General features: G+C 31.1%; 2 protein-coding genes across 2 annotated transcripts; one reads left to right on the top strand and one right to left on the bottom strand.

Moving 5' to 3' along the window:
- Positions 1-3,975: 3,975 nt before the first annotated feature.
- LOC101267379 (agmatine coumaroyltransferase-2) lies at positions 3,976-5,665 on the bottom strand. The gene has a single exon (XM_004250950.5). It carries the CDS (start codon positions 5,485-5,487, stop codon positions 4,168-4,170), a length of 1,320 nt encoding a protein of 439 aa, XP_004250998.1. The 5' UTR covers positions 5,488-5,665; the 3' UTR covers positions 3,976-4,167.
- Positions 5,666-11,313: 5,648 nt separating this feature from the next.
- Positions 11,314-17,761, top strand: LOC101267087 (uncharacterized RNA-binding protein C1827.05c). Its single transcript, XM_004250949.5, has 9 exons — positions 11,314-11,454; positions 12,439-12,558; positions 14,108-14,222; positions 14,348-14,403; positions 15,265-15,312; positions 15,419-15,516; positions 16,286-16,355; positions 16,538-16,648; positions 17,393-17,761. Exons 2-9 carry the CDS (start codon positions 12,454-12,456, stop codon positions 17,438-17,440), a joined length of 651 nt encoding a protein of 216 aa, XP_004250997.1. The 5' UTR covers positions 11,314-11,454; positions 12,439-12,453; the 3' UTR covers positions 17,441-17,761.
- The last annotated feature ends 87 nt before the right edge of the window (positions 17,762-17,848 follow it).

The raw sequence follows: 17,848 nt of genomic DNA, 5'->3' as shown, positions 1-17,848 counted from the left end.
ATCTTAAAGTTTTAAACTTGAAATTGTTATATTAGCACGAGATAAAAGTGTATAATATAAATTTCACAAAAAATTGTGTTGAATAGTACTTCATTTTTACTCAAAAGTTTTGAATTCAAATTTTAAAAATTTATAAGTCTTTAATAGAAAGTGTTTTACCGTAAGTAAAATGTCATTTCACGAATAGAGATGAATTAGGGCTCATAATGATAACATAACACCTCATAAATGTGTTAAGACTAAATATACCCATGGAGCTCCAAATATGTGTGGTTGGGCTTTTTTCTATATTGAACCAACACATCTTGTTATTTACAAAAATGGGCCTTGGAATTACAATTATCTTAAGCTTTTGACCATATTTGTTTTATGTAAATACTTTAAGTTTAACAAGTTTTGATTTTTGATTTTGAAAGTTTTATTATGAGGTAAACGAGATTCAAAAGTTTAAGGTCATTAATTTTTAGAGTTATTAGGTTTAGTTTCATGTTTTCAATGATAAATTTATGGGAGAAAATCCCAAATAGCCACTTTTACGGCTTTTATTTGAAATTAATTTATATTTTGAAAAACTAATCAAATTTTAGTCATGTTTTATGCGCTTAAGGATACAACGTTCCAATATTCAATAAATTAAAATGGACCATTTGACCAGAATTCAAATTTCAACAAAAATAACGATATTATCTTAATTTAATATAATTTTTAGAAATCATTATAGTCAAAGTTTAAATTTTAGTATAAAAATAAAATAAATTATTACAGTGAATAATTTCATTTCTTGGTGGACAATAGACCCAAAAAAATCCAAATGTGTCTATTAGTGGCTGCCACATTTTTTTGTCATTGCAAGGCACCGACATTTTGTCAAAGACATCAATATTTTTCTAACTTGTATTATTAGACAATTTTTTTTTCCATACAACTAATAAATAATTTGAAATTTTACCTACTCATCGACTTTATGTTTAATGAGTGATCGTATTATAAACTTTCAAGACATATAATAATGATAATGAATTATTATGCTAATTATTTTTTTTGAGATGCCATTTGACTCATGCACGTGGAGGTTTAACCAATTATTAGGTGAGGAGATTTGACTAATTTTCAATCTAATAAGTAATAGGTGTTCATTTTTAAATCTATATATATATATGTGTGTATGTATATATATATAGGCAGATAATAGCTTTTAGAGTTATGTTGACTTATAAGTCGTATATATAACAATTAACAATAATAATTGTTCAATTGTGATGGGAAAAATGGAATCAAATTTGTTGACTTGTTAGAAAATGTTAGAATAGTGCCATTAATACTCGTCGACTGGGATTCAGAATTAAAAGTTTATTAATTTTTTTAACAATCTCAAGTTAATTTATAATAACAAAATAGTTCACATCAAAATATTTATAGATATTTAACATAATTGTAGAATTAGAATAGCTATTGAATTTCCATAAATCCACATACAACGCATTGAATTTGTCCTTTGCTATCGTCAAAGAAGTTTAATATATAATGAAACAAAACGAACTAATTTGCAAACCAACAAGTTTTTCAAAAGCAAACTAATGAAATTATTACTTTCAAAGATCTTGCATCAAATCAAATAGAGAATACCTATCCAAATTTTGTGGCCAACTTTTATTTACACAATTAGACTTTTCTTCCGTTAGTATTAAATATTTAATTTGATGTTTTGATTAATTTACATTTATATCGTATAACACTCGTAATAAAAATAAAGTTGATGAAGACAGATCAAGTAAGACTGACAGACTTATAGGCTAGCAAGTTGAATATGAGGTGCACATAATGAAATGGAGGAAGGGGGGGAGGGGGGAGGGGATGAAGAGTAGTTTTACTAGACATATGTAACTCAAGTTCGCAAGGTACATATGCTTAATTTGTTATTCATTTATTGTGGTGTAGTTCGAAAGATAAAATTATATCATATATATGTATTATGAATATGGATTGTGACACATTATTTATTATATTTGGGATACAAATTCAAAATATTTAATTAAAAATGAAAGAAATTTATTTGTCCATCAAAATCCATACATGTTTTTACTAGACTCTAAAATGAAATTAGTTTTTGGCCAATTAAGACAATAAAATTAGAAATGAGTCCACACTATTTGCCACTTAGGTTTTTCATAGTTTGTATTAGTAACATTCTTGATAGCCCAATTCAAAATAGATAAATTTATAACCATAATTATTCTATCTATGCATCTCATATTTATGATGATATATTGGATTAGTATCGAGGAAAAATAATTATCATTACAGGAAAAACGTTTGGAACTAGTAATAACTTGGCCGAACTTCTTAATTTTTTATTTTTTTTGAAAAATAGGTTTTATCAGAAGGGGTTGTTAATAATAATAATAATAATAATAAAAACTTTTGGATGGTAGCCCGTTTTGTTTGACTGTTCAATTTAAAAAATATTTTTCGCATCAGTAGACAACAATTTGTGTTTGATCAAAATTCTGAAGTGTTTAAAATAATTTTTTTCTTTTCAATTTCAAGAAGATATATGCTTTTATCGAGAAGCACTTGTTTGCTCAATACTTCAAATATATCAACATGGATTGTGGTGCACTGATGGGAGTGTTTAATCCTTAACCAGAGGTCTCAGGTACGAGTCTCGAGTATGGAGAAAATTTTATTGTGGGAGCGCCATCCCTAAATGGGCGTGCGCGATTTAAGTTTAGTCGGAGCTCCAATGTGGACTCCAAACACCAGGTGGAAATCAATGATGTCCCTCACTCCTAGTGTTGTAATGCGGTGGTCAGGTTTCACACCCTCCATGCTTCTTTGACTTATCTAATGAAGCTCCTCGAGGGAACCTTTGGAGAAAAAAAAATCATGTTACTTACCTTATCTAATAATAATAATAATTGTTATAATAATAATAATAATTATAAAAAAAAAAAAAGAAGTTAAAATAGTGGACCAAAATTAGTTGGTAGCTGATGAGTTGGATATTAGTGCTTAATCACAACTAATTAAGGTTGTCTGAAATTCATTGTATGGAAGTATATATTAAATATTCAAATGACTTCTTTGTGTTGTTAAACATTTCATTTGCATAGTCTGAACTTAAGCATGTGCAAGAATTATATATAATTCAGTCAAACAAGTTAGGTCTAATAAAATTGTTATTAATTGAGTTGGAAGGTGTTTAGATTAATGAGAAAAAATATGTGAATATATTTTTTGGGATAATTAAATTGTACATAATTTTAAATAGTAATATAACATTTTTATCATAAAGACTTTCGCCTTGCTAAAAAAAATATTTAAATAATGAAACTCCCAATATTATTTTGAATTTTATCGGTAGAATTTGAAAGAGTGAGAAGTAATTATTCATGAACTAATTCTTCCTTTTTAATATAAACATCTAATTTTCGAAATACTCATTAGTCTGGCTAATACTTGTATTAGTCTGGCTAATACATACTTGAATACATATTGATTTTTATTTTTGCTTATAGAGTTTGCCACATAACATTGACGTGCTGGCAATTGGCAAATATTAAAAAGTCAAGTAATAATCTCTACATATTAACTAAACAAATTATTAGATACACACACATGCATTATTAAATTCTATTTATATGAATACGTGCTAACCCTCTACTTCTAAATATTGACAAAACAAATTATTGAGATCCCAACGATAGACAGTAACATTTTGGAAATAAAAAAGGAAAGAAATAATATTATTATCATCTATAAAAAAAAAGAAGAGAGAAGCAATAAAGAAAAACGTTACTAGGAAATTTTTTTAGATAAATTATGTAGTTGTACGATAAAATTTATCGTTAATCTTATTTAGTGATGAACTAACGTTAAATCACTAAAGGAGTTTGTTATGTACGAGTCGATAAATTAGTGACAAAGTTCATAAATAATTTCAATTTTCTTTTAAGATCAATAGTGTATGAACTATTATATACGTAAATAATACATCTTATTTTAATTGACATCTCATCTTCATACAAAAATTGTTACAAGTATGGAATTTTTCCGCTAAAAAGACTCATTTAATTTGTGTGACAAAATTGACATTTATTGATGAATAAATAAAACTAAAGATTTTTTTTCTTATAAAGTGAGAAAAATTTTAATAATTTGAAGCTTTTAATCTTCAAGCAAGTCCAAGGAATAACAAATTTTCTTGAAGAGTGGCAACTTGTCTTCGAATAAAGGAACGAAGACATCGATACTTCCGTCTCCCACGAAAGAAGGTATAAGAAACATCATGCCTTCGGTAGGAAAATACGAAGGCATGAACATGTACGGGCAACCCGTACCAAAATCTAGGTCGTAGAATGGGAACCTTAACCAACTATCCACCTCGATATTTGGGCAAAGTATGTACTTGTTCATGTCCGCGGTGGGGACAAGATCTTCTTCTTTAGCTTTGGTGTTAGCAAAGTCAATAAATGATCTGAAATAGTTGTTGTTTACTTTTGCAATAGCGTCATGAATAAGTTTTGTTGCGTGTGGCAGAGGTTCTCGTAATAGTTCTTTCACTTTTGTTGTTGGGAATGCCCATAGGACTAAGTTGCCAAAGTACTCGTTGGGTACTTTTGGGTTCAACCTGGTTCTACCATTGACTGAGATTCTTATTTGGGTTGACTCAAATCCACTTAGCCCGCGGGCTTTGGTTATGACTCTCCATAAATGGGCAAGGAGACTTTCAAAGGTGCTATAAGGCTTGTTATTTCCATTCATTGAAGAAGCCTTTGCTTTAAGATTTGCGAGAAATTGAACTGTGAAATGAACTTTGTGTACAACCACATCTTCAGATATATGATGAACTTCATTGAGTGAATGTTCTTTTTTAGACTTAGACATATATTCAACCCCTTTATGTTGATACTCGAAAAGAGGAGAATTTCGTGGGGTGAAAATACTACGATCATGCAAAGGAAGAGGATTGACTTTGAGGCCTCGACAAGCTTGGCCCCATGCAACCAAGAAGTTGCTAGTTGAATGACCGTCTGCTACCGTGTGGTGCGCGGTAAAACCAACCACTAAGGAGCCACAAGTGAACCTAGTTAATTGGACTTGCACCAATTCTTTGACATCCTTCAAGCTAGGATGTAGGCTAAGCAAAGAAGGCGAAGGCTTGAAAGGCATTGCTTGATCTAGAGTGCTACTAGCCGATGCCTCGACAAATCTAACACCCTCATCATTGAGGAGAATCACTCGATTTCCATGTTCATCTTCACCTAATCTTCCACCCCACTCTCGATAAACAACTAAGGCTTTTCGAAGACCTAATTCAATCGCGATATTTGGTGGGGTGGGTGGGTGGTAGGCATATATGATAGCAATTTGAGCCTCATATGTGACCTTATCAAAAACACTAAGAGGAATGTGGCTTGTTGTAGAAGGAGGGGTGTGTTCATAGAAAGGCTTAATAATTCTTGAACTTTCTATTTTAATCTTCATGATGTTTTTCCTTTTTTTTTTGTTAAGTGGAAAAGAAATTGGGAAGTAGAGAACAAAAAATTTTCTATTTCGTTTGAATTAGTGGTGAGGGCATACTTAGGTATTTATAGAAATATATTATGAATTCCTATTCTCCTATTGATTGTTTAATCAATACGTGTTTTTCCTTTAGATTAAAAAAAATTGGCATATAATTGTTAACTAATTAGGAACAAAAGAATAATGAAAGATTGGATGTGTTGGTTAATGGCATGTTCAAACTCATCAACTACTAATTAGCTTGAGTCCAAGTGATTAACTGGTCATAAATTTTTAATTTAAGGTGACAACAATATGTTCGACTTTCATCATAAAATAGTATTTTTAATTGAATTATATTGCAATTATTTGTCTTTTGCCAACTTAAAATTTTTTGTGATATACAATCACCATTTTATATAGTGCCTATAAGCATATGTTAATTAAGTTATTATCAATAAGTTGTTTACATGACGAATCACAAAAAAAAAGGAAAAGTAATTAATGCACAGCAAATCGTGTTACATTAAAAAGGACTGTTTCACGAGATTGTGCAATGTAGATAGCCTTTTCGATGCAATCATTAATGATTGGCTAAAAACAAAATGATATACAAATTAAAACATATTCATATTGACTCAATTTTTTTAAATAAAATTTTACTCGTATAATATAAATATACCAACATAAATAATACTAGATAATTTTATCTATTATTAATTTATTATCGTATTGATTGACAAAGTTTTATTGAAAAATCACCATGCACATGTATGGAGGATAATTTTTATTTGGATTTTCTTTTGAACCTTCTTTTAAAATTAAAAATTAAAAATAATCACAAAATATGAGAGTTCTAAATACGATTGACAAAAAATAAATTATTGTATCATATAGTCGCCACATATTCCAACATTTTTACGTTCAACTTACTTTAAATATTTTGTTGTCATTTTCATTTTATGTTTTGAATTATTTGAATAAAACTTGGACACAAAAAACCTATAAAAATGGTTAAATCGATACAGTAGAAAATAAATTTATAATAAAAAACAAAAACTATGTGAATTTATGGTCTTTTGATATATATATATATATAAAATCTTCTTTTGTCAAATTGAATTTCTATATGAAGTTGAAGAAAAAATAAAAGTGCCTGGTATAGTACTCTTCTGTTGCATAACTTTCACTATTACGAATTATTTTCCCGAACGCTCTCTTTTTCATTCGTTGGATGTCTAGTATTTATTTTAAGGCCTTGATTATTTAAATTTTTGGGGATTTGACAATAAAATACTCTATATAAAAATGATTATACAAATTAGGATTCAAAATAAGATATGTTATTAAAGATGGACATTTACTACTCCACAGTTCACAATATTAATTTTTAGTAATTGTTAAAGAGTCTCATATTGGACTGTGATAACATTGTCTCATTGTAATGTTTGGACAATCGTATTTTTTTAATTAGTTTTTAGGATTCAATTAGTATATATCTTTGTTAAAGTATATCGAAACATAGTACATCTATTTTCTTAATTTTCTGATGTTGGATCCCCCAAATCATATTATCCATACTAACTTCAACATTTAGGGTGTGTTTGGTATGGAGGAAAATGTTTTTCATGGAAAATGTTTTCCTGGAATACAAGTAGATTTTAGACTTATTTTCTTATGTTTGGTTGGTGAGTAGAAAATATTTTCTGGAAATGATTTTTAGTGTTTGATTATGAATGAAAAATATTTTTGAGAGACATCTTTTATTTTTACTAGAGTAAAAAATAATTTATGACATTGAATATATTTTTCAAAATCAAAATTATTATTTTTTTGGGTGGGGGTGGGTGGAGTGAAAAAATAAAAATTTGAAGTTGATAGTATTTTTAAAAAACAAAATTAATTTTTTTGGGGGATTGGGGTGGGTGGGGGCTGGTAGGGGCTGGCCGGGAGGGGGGGGGGGGAGGGGTAGGAGTTTAAAAATAAAAAATTGAAGTTGAAAATATTTTTAAAAAACAAAATTAATTTTTTGGGGAGGGTTGGGGTTTGGGGGGGGGGGCTGGTCGGTGGGGCTAGGGTCAAGGATCAAGGATCAGATGAAAAAATAAAATTTTGAAATTAAAAATATTTATTTAAATTGATGTTTTTCCCAAAAAAAAAGTAATTTGAAATTGGAGGAGAGCCATGGAAAATGTTTTCCTTAGTTTTTGAAGGGAAGTCATTTTTCTAAATTTTGAGGAAAATGAGTTGATTTGGAAAATATTTTCCAAAACTTTTGTCCTAACCAAACATGAGAAAATTGGAAAACATTTTCCAGAAAATGTTTTCCTTCATACCAAACACACTCTTAGTCTTAGGCATGGAATAAAAATCGGTGTTGAAGAGCGTCACTTCCACATTAAACTTTTACCAAATAAATGATCTTTTATATGATACGAACAATTTCGATTGAACAAATTCACAATTTTATTTCTTTATTCGTAACAAATTTCACTTTTTGATTGTCAAACGAATAACCAAATTAGTTGAGGACAACTTTAGTGCTTTAAACATAGGAAAGCTTTTCAATTTTTAATTTTCCATAGTACTACACTTATTTAATAGTGTATTTTAAAGGTATATATGTGTTCACGTGGACATTATGATATTGCATTATTATACATAATAATATGTCCACGTCTACACATATATACCTTTAAAATACATAATTAAATAGTAAAAGGGTAAAAAAGTCTTCCATAAAATTTAGTATGATAACAATAGTTTTGACTAAAATTTAAATATTTTTCAGACCCTTTTGCTTGTATTATATTGCCATATTTTTCTCCAAAGTAGGTAGGATTTTTTCTTAGGTGAGACTATATTTTCAATAATAATTTCATAAAAATTTGCCTGATGTTGGTACACGAGTGCTCAATTTAATTTTGACTTTCTATAATCACCACTGGTTCAACAAATTCCATCTCATCTCTTAATTTGTTTATATGCCAAAAGTATATCTTTATATATAGGTCTCCCCTAAATATGATAGGTAAATTACAATTTAAATAGAAGAAACTAATATTCTATTAAATTTTATGTTCAAGTACATCACATAATGAACTTGGTCCATTAGTTGACTATATCACACAATGAATCTAGTACATTAATTACTTGTCGTTGGTTTCATTAGTTAGTTATTATTCTTTCTGTTCCTATTTATTTGTTTATATTTTTTTTTATATTTGTATCTACTTACTTGTCCATTTTAACAAATCAAGAAAGAACAATAATTTTTTTTTCCATAATATGCCCTTATTTAATTCTACAAAAATTGTAGTACTACTAAATTGTAATGCATGCTTTTTGAAACCAGAAAATACATTTATTATAATTAGGGAGTTGCATAATCTTTTAAGTTGAGGATAAAACTGTAACTAACCTGTGATAATAATTGTTGCCTTAATATGTATGTCACTTTTAAAATGAACAACTAAATAGGGACAGAAAAAATAATTCGTTAACTAATTGTCTGGTTAATGTTTAGTTGGTGATGAGCTGACATATATAGTTTTATTACAATTCAGTTATAAGATATTTTGCAATTAAATTGGGGCTACAAGACTAACCACAAGGCTGACTCATTTATGTAACACACTATTTTTTTTTTTTTATATATATATATATATATAAAAATTCATATTTCGTGGCAGAAAATATTAATAAAGAAGTAAACATAACTATTTCGTCTATGTGATAATTTTTTTTTATTTATCTCATCCATTACATATTCTGATCTAACTAACGATTCATTGTATTTCGTTTTTTATATTTGATACTTTGCAAAAACAATTAATTTGACATTTGGCAGATTCTTGTGTTGACTTTGATATTTTTAATAGGGTTGACTATGAGTAATAAGAACAGATAAAGTTGACAATTGATATAATCCTTCTATTGGTGTAGGGTGTTTCTAATTAATTTAGGTGAAAGTCAAATATAGCACTCATATTAGTTGGACTGTTGGAGTACATATATTTTAAGATAACAAATGAGTGTTTGGGCGGATTTAGGATATAAAGCGTGATTTTTTAAAAAGCTAATAATTTTTGTGAAGATCTTGTATTTATATTAAAGAGTTATTTAAAAATATAAGAAATATTTATTAAGAATTTAATAACAAAATAGGCTCTTGATCTAGCCATAAAATTGAAATTTGCGTAAACGTCGATCTCCTCAATGAGGGTTTGATTTTTCTTGGATACTTATATTAAATTATTTTTTACATGTTAGATCACGAAAATTGAAATTCATAATCATTCATTTTAATTTTAGTTGGCTTGATATACTTGGGTTATACAGTTATACTTGCAGCAAATTCTTCTGTACATACAATTGCAGCTAGCAAATTCAAGCATATTAAAACAATCAGACTTTAACCATATGTCTGAACTTGTGGATGATTGTTACCTATTAGTTTAAATATAATGTTTGACTTGATTTATATTTAAATATTATTATATCTTATTCATAGTTAGATAATAACAAAAGGTCTTATTTCATTAAACTATTTGACTTAATGTAATTACATCGTTTCTTTAACATTTTTACTCTCTTTGTATAAAATACAAGCAGAATTGGGTTATGTGTTTGAAAGCATGGTTTTTGCTAGGGGGGTAAACTAAACTTAACCCGCCCAATCCTGTTGGGAAAACGCGGACAAACACAAAAATATATATGGTAAAAGTAATGGAAATAAAATGGGAAAATAACGACACCAAGAATTTTACGTGGAAATCCTTCTGAGTAAGGGAAAAAACCACGGACTAAGAGGAGCAATTGATATTACTATAGTAAGGAATTTTACACTGTGTAGTCACGAATACAATACTCAAAGTGAGTACTACACACTCAAAAGGAACAACACTCTTTTGGTTTCCGTCTTACTAAAATATCGCTCACACTCTATTTTTCTTCACAGACTATTTTCTTGTATAGTCTATGAAATATTTCACTTTGATCTCAAAATAGTTTTCTCTCTAACTTGGTGTGTTCTACAAATGAGCAAGAATGCTCTATTTATAGAAGGATAAAACCATACCTATGTCACTAATGACATATGTAAACATAGCAAAGTCAAAAATGGTTGCAAATCTTACCAATTTGCCAACTACCAAATCTTTTCTTTTCAACTCCAATGACTATTCATTTTTAACAATTGCTTGTACCAATTGAATAACTAAAGTTGACTAAAACAATGGGATGGATTCAACAAATCCGTCAACCTTTTTAAGTTTGGGTGAGTTGTTGACCGACTCATTCATTAGCTCAACCCAACATATTTCAACTCATTGAAAACTTGGTTCGAATCTGACCTGAATTGACTCATAAGAGATCTTGTCAGAATTTTTATAAGAGACTTATTTTTCAATTTGATATGTTATATATAGCCATAGTAAAGAAAAAAAATATTTTTATAAGGTATGAAAAATAGTTTAAAAGAACAAATAACACAATTAAGTCTAGTAAAAATTAGGTTGAGTTCAATCTTGACCCGCTATATAACTTAGTATTACCTAACCCATTTTGGCCCATCTCTTTTTAACCTAAAGCAAATTTGGATTGGATTGAGTCTTGACCCAATTATTGTCTTAACCCACTATGTCCCGCCCAAACTTAACCCTTTGCCTCCCTCCTCCTTTGTGGTCGTTCATTACTTGCGTAATTTCTTGCTCTCACGTTTGTGTTTGCTCGTCGTTTAAACCCGTTTTACGAATCTGGATCCAATATCACATTCATAAGCCCAATAGAATTTAAATTCAAAAAGCCCATATACACTTTTTCTAGTTCACACAAAACTCGACAAACATAGGTTAGCCTATATTCCTGTGACCGCCACTCTCCGCTTTACTCCTCCTCTATATCTTTTTCCGGCGGCCGGCAGCTCCTTCTTCAGCTTCGTGAATTCTGGTAATTAGTTTCATCTATACTTATCTATAATTGCAATGAACAGAGCAAATTTAGCTGTGTTTTTAAAATTAGTTAAATTGATGCTATTCTTTTCGTTACCAATGTGAATAATTTTGGCTGTTTTTCATGGTTGTTTATGATTTTTACATGTTTATTTGAAGTCAGAATACATAAAAAGACACTCAAAGTCGGTTTCAATTGTCATGCAAACACTACATCTTTAGTATGCACGTCTATACATCTCAATCTGACTTTACTGTGGCAGTTGAACACTGTAGTTTTGTTACAAAATGATCATCTTGATACTTCCAAAATTTAGTGTAACGTCAGTGTGGGGTGTCCAGGAGACAGAGTGGGGAAGAGTTTGAGTGGTGTCCAGACTTTGTTATATCGAAGTTAAAGTTTGAGAGTTCTACATATTAATTTGAAGTTGTACTGGCTGTCCATTTGATCAATAGTTCTAAATTTGTGATCGTAGGATTTCTAATTTAACTCATGAATCTCTTTAGGTTGATCAAGGATTTTTATCTAGGTATGATTTGCAATTTTCTGGCTACCTAATAGTGGCTCTTTTTTCAACCAACAAAAGTTGGGGTTAGGCAGGTAGAGACGTACACAAACCTTACCCATACCTTGGGAGATATAGAGTTGGTTTCTGATACACCCTCGACTCCAGGAAATAGTGGCTCTTTTTTCTAAGTTTAAGATTTTACATGTGAATTCACATTTCTAATCGCTATCCATTCGATAAATAGGTCCATATTTGTGATTGGTTGTATTTCTAATGAAAATTTTAGGCAGACTAGGATTTTTCTATATAGGCAGAATTTGCATTTTCCTGGCTACCTATCCAAATAATAGTGGCTCTTTTGTCATTCTGTGATTTGCATTTTTACTTGCTACCCATGTGATAAAATGAGTCTAAAATGGTCAACATGTCATACTTCCTGTGTAAGTAATGAGTTTTCTTTTGTGTCTACCAAGATTGTTTTGACAGAGATGGGTGCCAAAGGGAGGAAGAAAAGCATAACTAAGAAGTTGAAGAAGGGTGCTAACGAATTCTCAGCTTCTTCGGTTTCTAAAGATAAAGCTGCTGACTTTCTGGTATGTTTCTGGTATATTAAAGTTAGTAAAGCTCCTCAATGCTCAAGAAGTTCTTAGAATGAGAGAACCGTTTAGAACAATTTTTCCCTTCATGTTTTTAGTTTATATCTTTCCCTCTTTGAGCCAAAGGGTCTAGGAAACCGCCTCTCTACCTTCTCAAGGTAGGGGTATGGTCTGCATGCACTCTACCTTCTCACGACCTCACCTGTGGGATTATACTGGATTTGTTGTTGTTGTTTTTAGTTTCTTTCATATTACATGTTAGTTTGTCTTTTTGGTATATATGTTTGAAATGACTCAATGTGTGTTGTGATGGTTGGAAACTCTATCTATTTGGTTGTTGGGAGATCGTTAGAAGATGTTTGCTATGTAGGACTGGAAAGGGAACTTAAAGGAAAAAATGGAGTAACTGTTTTGTTGGCTAATAGTTTCCCAGACATTTGATGGAACTAGCCACCATTCTTAATTACTTATAGGTCAGTTCTAATAGAAGTAGCCTATATGCATATAATATCCTGGTAAAGCATGTAAAATCTTCATCTTACAATTGAGATAGAATTGTTGACTTTAGAACATTTGTAAAAGAAAAATAGTTTCCTGGTTCTCTAATAGTGCTTCATGATCTAAAACAAAAAGATGTAGTTGCATATAAGGCGGAGTACTTGGCACGAGCTGGCATGGACACCATTATTTTTTCAAAAAGAAGATATTATGTAGTACTTGAAATATTTTAGTTCTTTACGAGAGTGATATCATGTAAATTTTAGTTTGAAACTCTCACGAGAGATTCCTGATTAAAAAACATTTGGATATAATAATGGAAAACTAAATAGATAACTGAAACATCTTTAGAATAATGTATATCTTACTTTTGAAAAGAAATAGATAATTAAAACATTTCAGCATACATTAATTCAAAATTAGTATTCCCTCAGTTCCAAGTTATGTTGACACTATTTCTTTATTAGTTCATACAAAAAGATGACATATTCTATATATCAAAATAAATTAAATATGAACTTCCCTAATGAGAAGCTTCTATAGCCTCACAAATGTTATGCCATTTTTTTAGAAGGAAAGCAACAAATGCTACGGCATGTTTTTAAGACCACAAGTATCAAAAGACATATAGCCCCACAAATGTCATAGCATGTTTAAAAGTTAAAAACTATAAAATTAAAAAATCTTTCGTTCTTTCTTAGACTCCATTTCGAGTCAAGCTATGTCACATTAATTGGAACAAAGGGAGTAGCTGGTTTTAAGTGTCACTGAGCATGGGTCATGCTTTAATAGATGTGGCAATGTTGGTATGTGAAGTTCAGGCAATGGGTATCAAGTCATGCTCAATTGTTCTCCACATAGAAGAGTATGAGTTGTTTGGATCATATAAAAACTACATTGCGTGTGGTTCCTTTATCTTCTTTAGTAAACTATGGTATCTTTACTGTAGTCAATCAGCAGCTCTGTTGTATAAGAAAAGAAGAAAGAAGATGACTTTTTTTTCTCTGATGGCCTGCTTTTTCTGACTTGTTTTCCTTTTATGTAATAGCCATTGGAAGGTGGGCCGGCAAGAAAACTCCCGGATACTGAAGTACGGGAAAGTAAAGCGACAATATTGTATATTGGAAGGATTCCACATGGATTTTATGAGAATGAAATGGAAGGTTTGCATTTCTCACATTGAGTTTTTACATCCCCTTTCTACAACTTTTTAGCTTTTGCATCACTTTGTAACACTACAAAGTTAAATAACTTTCGTTGTGCCATTTTCTGCTGATGTTGTCTTTAGGTTTCTTTAAGCAATTTGGTACAATTAAGAGGCTTAGACTTGCAAGGAATAAAAAGGTGAATACTCCTACTGATTCCTTATCTTTAATTAATCAGTTTACTTTGACATCTTTGTCTAGTTTTGTCTTCTTGACCTACTTTCATCATATGCTTGTTGTCGCAATCTGACCTATGTTGCTCGGACTCTTCAAATGTCAATGGGTGCGTGCCATATTCTCCAAAAGTAGTGTATTTTTGGAGAACCCGACAAGGGTGTGTCATTGAAAGTGAAGAATCCGCACAACTTATAATCTGACAACTTAAGACTTAGAAAGACCCAAGCTGGTTGGAATGGGCTCGCTCAAGTACCTAAAAGTGATGACAATTTTTTTATCATCTATGATTAGTCATAGTATTTAAAAACGGATAGCTGCAGTGACTTTAGAATTTAGAATGTGACATGTGGTGGAGCTTAACTACATTATGATTCTGCATGTGAATATTGATGTTCCCTATTTCCTGTCACATTTTCCAATAAAAAGCACGCCTTCACCAGATTTATTCTTCTTTAAAAAATAGAATAGATATATCTCTTCCATTCCTTATGGGATGTTTTAGTCTATCATTGGTGAAGTTAACAGATGCTCTGGACTTGTTAAGTTCCACGTTAAGATTGTGATATATATCTCTTCAAAGTATTTAAATTGTGGTCCAATTGTTGGAAATTACACAGAAATTCTTATAGTTTAGGCGTGACAAGAACACTATCCATAATTTTCAACAATATGGCCTCTGCAGTAAAGGGATTCGTGTTGGATATATTCTTCAATTTTCTAAGTCCATAATACACTTTTACTTTACTTAATTGTCTCTCTATGTGGTAATCTTTTGATTCTTCTCTTATTTCCTTTTTTTTCTTGTGTCTTTTCCTCATGACAGACGGGAAAATCAAAGCATTTTGGCTTCATAGAATTTGAGTCCCCTGAGGTTGTTCCTATTCCTGAGTAATTTAGTTTACGCACCCATATTTAGAGAATCCATTTGGTCATTTTCTTCCCATTGATCTTTATCTTGGGTTTTTGGACAATTGCAGGTTGCTAAAGTGGTTGCGGATACCATGCATAACTATCTATTATTTGAGCACTTGTTGCAAGTTCGTCTTATTCCTCCTGAGCATGTTCATCCCAGATTGTAAGGGTTCCATTTTTTAAGCCAAATGATATTCATTTTAAAATTTCATATTTCTTGGGTTGCTTTTAAAAGTACTTTAAAGCTCTTTTCTTCTCGTTCCCCCCTCCCTTTTTTTTGGGGTTGGGTGGGTAGGGGGCTGATACAATAGTAAGGTACTACTAGTCTGGAATACTGTCACTTCGTATTAAATTGAATCTGCTCCCCTTCCTACTCCTTGCTTAGAGACGGTAATGCCTTGCAAAAGACTATCAGCTTGCTGAAGTGGTGGGTTGAATTGATGGAAAATAATCTTTTCTTAACGACTTAACCAAATGCTCTTGGTCTAAGATTCCAAGTGATATATAACTTTTACCAAGAGATGGATACGAGTACTACGGGGTTGAAATGCTTGAAAATTATCAATGGAAAAGACTAACCTGAGATATTCCACCTTCAGAAGCAACCTGATGACAATCAGCAATATTGTGGCTGGTTCAAGTGTAAACAGGGATGTATTTCTAAACTAGGGTCTAGAGAGTTCTCCTTTCTGAATAATCCCACTGACGTGTGGTTCCACAATGCCAGTTCTGCTCTATGGAATTTACCATTATGTTACATATAATGTTCTATACTAAATTTATGTCATTTTTCTTGCAAAATTTTTGTGCATTATGATTATGAGTGAGTTTGGTATCGAATAGTCTGATGCATATGTAAGTGGTGTCTTTAAGTTATCGTCTTTTTTCCTCCTCTTTTTAGGTACAGCTCTAATTTGTATATTTGGTTCTAGGTGGAAAGGTGTGAACCGCTGGTACAAACCGTTGGACTGGGTTAAAATTGAAAGGAAGCGTCAGGACAAGGTAGTGTTTGATCTTGTATGTGTGTGATTCAGATATTTACATGATATGCAAAAAACTGAGAGACATTGCTTTTAGTTATATATGAACTCTCTATCGCTTTTCCATAATGGTGCAAAGTTTGACATACATGTTTTTTGAACTGGTTTAAATGTGAAACTTATGGAGTGATGATAATTATCCAGGAAAGAACATTGGAAGAGCATAATAAGTTGGTTGGAGAAATTCTAAAACGTGACAAAAAGAGGCGAAAGAGGATCGAGGCAGCTGGGATTGATTACGAGTGCCCAGAAATGGTAATAGCAAATGTTCTTTATTACATTTCACATTATTATCTTGTGCTGCAAATTCTACTTATTTATGCATGTTTACTAAACTGGTCTAGGAACTACCTGTTTGCTAATTTGACAATTACTTGGATAGGATTTCCATAACATAAGAAATGACTACTGTTTTTGAGCATGGTATTAAGGAAGGAAATAAGTACCTAACATGTCAATTAGAAGGAAGATCAACACAAGGTTGTTACATGCATATGCAGATAATTTCCTAGGCTATCAGAAAATTACAGAACATCCGAATTTAGTACTAGATTTAGATGACAGAATCCATCAAATTGAGGGATTTTCTTGTATAAACTCGAGGAAAAAAAACAAGTTCCATGAGAAACATACAACACTGCAAAAAAGGCATTATGGTTGACAAATCTGTTCTTAGATAGCCACATTTGTCAGAACCAAAAAGAGCATTTTAGACATGTGAGAGATAGCAGTACCTGATGAATAATCGGCTTGCGGACAAGTTGGACACGGCCATTATTTAAAAGAATAGGTTTCCAGACATGTTACTTAGTACATGAACAACTCTCTATGTTTTACAATAAAACTTTGCATGAGGACTCTTCCGGTCAAAAATGTAGAAACGAGGCCTCTGTTATTCGTCTAGCAGATGAAAAAGAGCAAGACAGTTGCAACACTTCTGAAATTACTCTTAAAGAGAAGCATAAAAGTGATTTTTAACATTTACAATGTGATTTGCAGGTGGGTGCAATTCAGGCTGCACCAAAGAAGATCAGGTTCACTGATTAGATCTTTATAAGTATAGCTCGTGAACGAAATAGTATCTATGGCGACAAGTAGATTACTATGTGTATGCACGGTGTAACTGAAGATCAGCTGAACTGACAGATGAACGGCCACATTATTTTGCTGCAGAGTAAACTAATGATATTGTCAAAGGCTCGTTTAGCTATCGATAACTATGGATTTCTTTTATTTTGAAAATTAGAAGAGAAAAAAGTGGTTGTATAACTTAGAAAAGACAAAGGAAGACCTTGACAATTTAATCTATTGATTGTATACCGTGAATCCATCTATCATCTATTTATTGTAAAGCATTTTGTCATTTGATTTTTGAGTTGAAAAACGATGTTATATAATCAGCTCATGCATCACTACACCAGACTCCAGAGCGTTTATTTTCTTCTATATTTAAAT

Source organism: Solanum lycopersicum, chromosome 11 (genome assembly GCF_036512215.1).
Source record: "Solanum lycopersicum chromosome 11, SLM_r2.1".
In the NCBI taxonomy this organism is placed as follows: Eukaryota; Viridiplantae; Streptophyta; class Magnoliopsida; order Solanales; family Solanaceae; genus Solanum; species Solanum lycopersicum.
The sequence above is the reverse complement of the archived record's forward strand: the minus strand, read 5'-3'. Positions and strand labels throughout refer to the sequence as shown.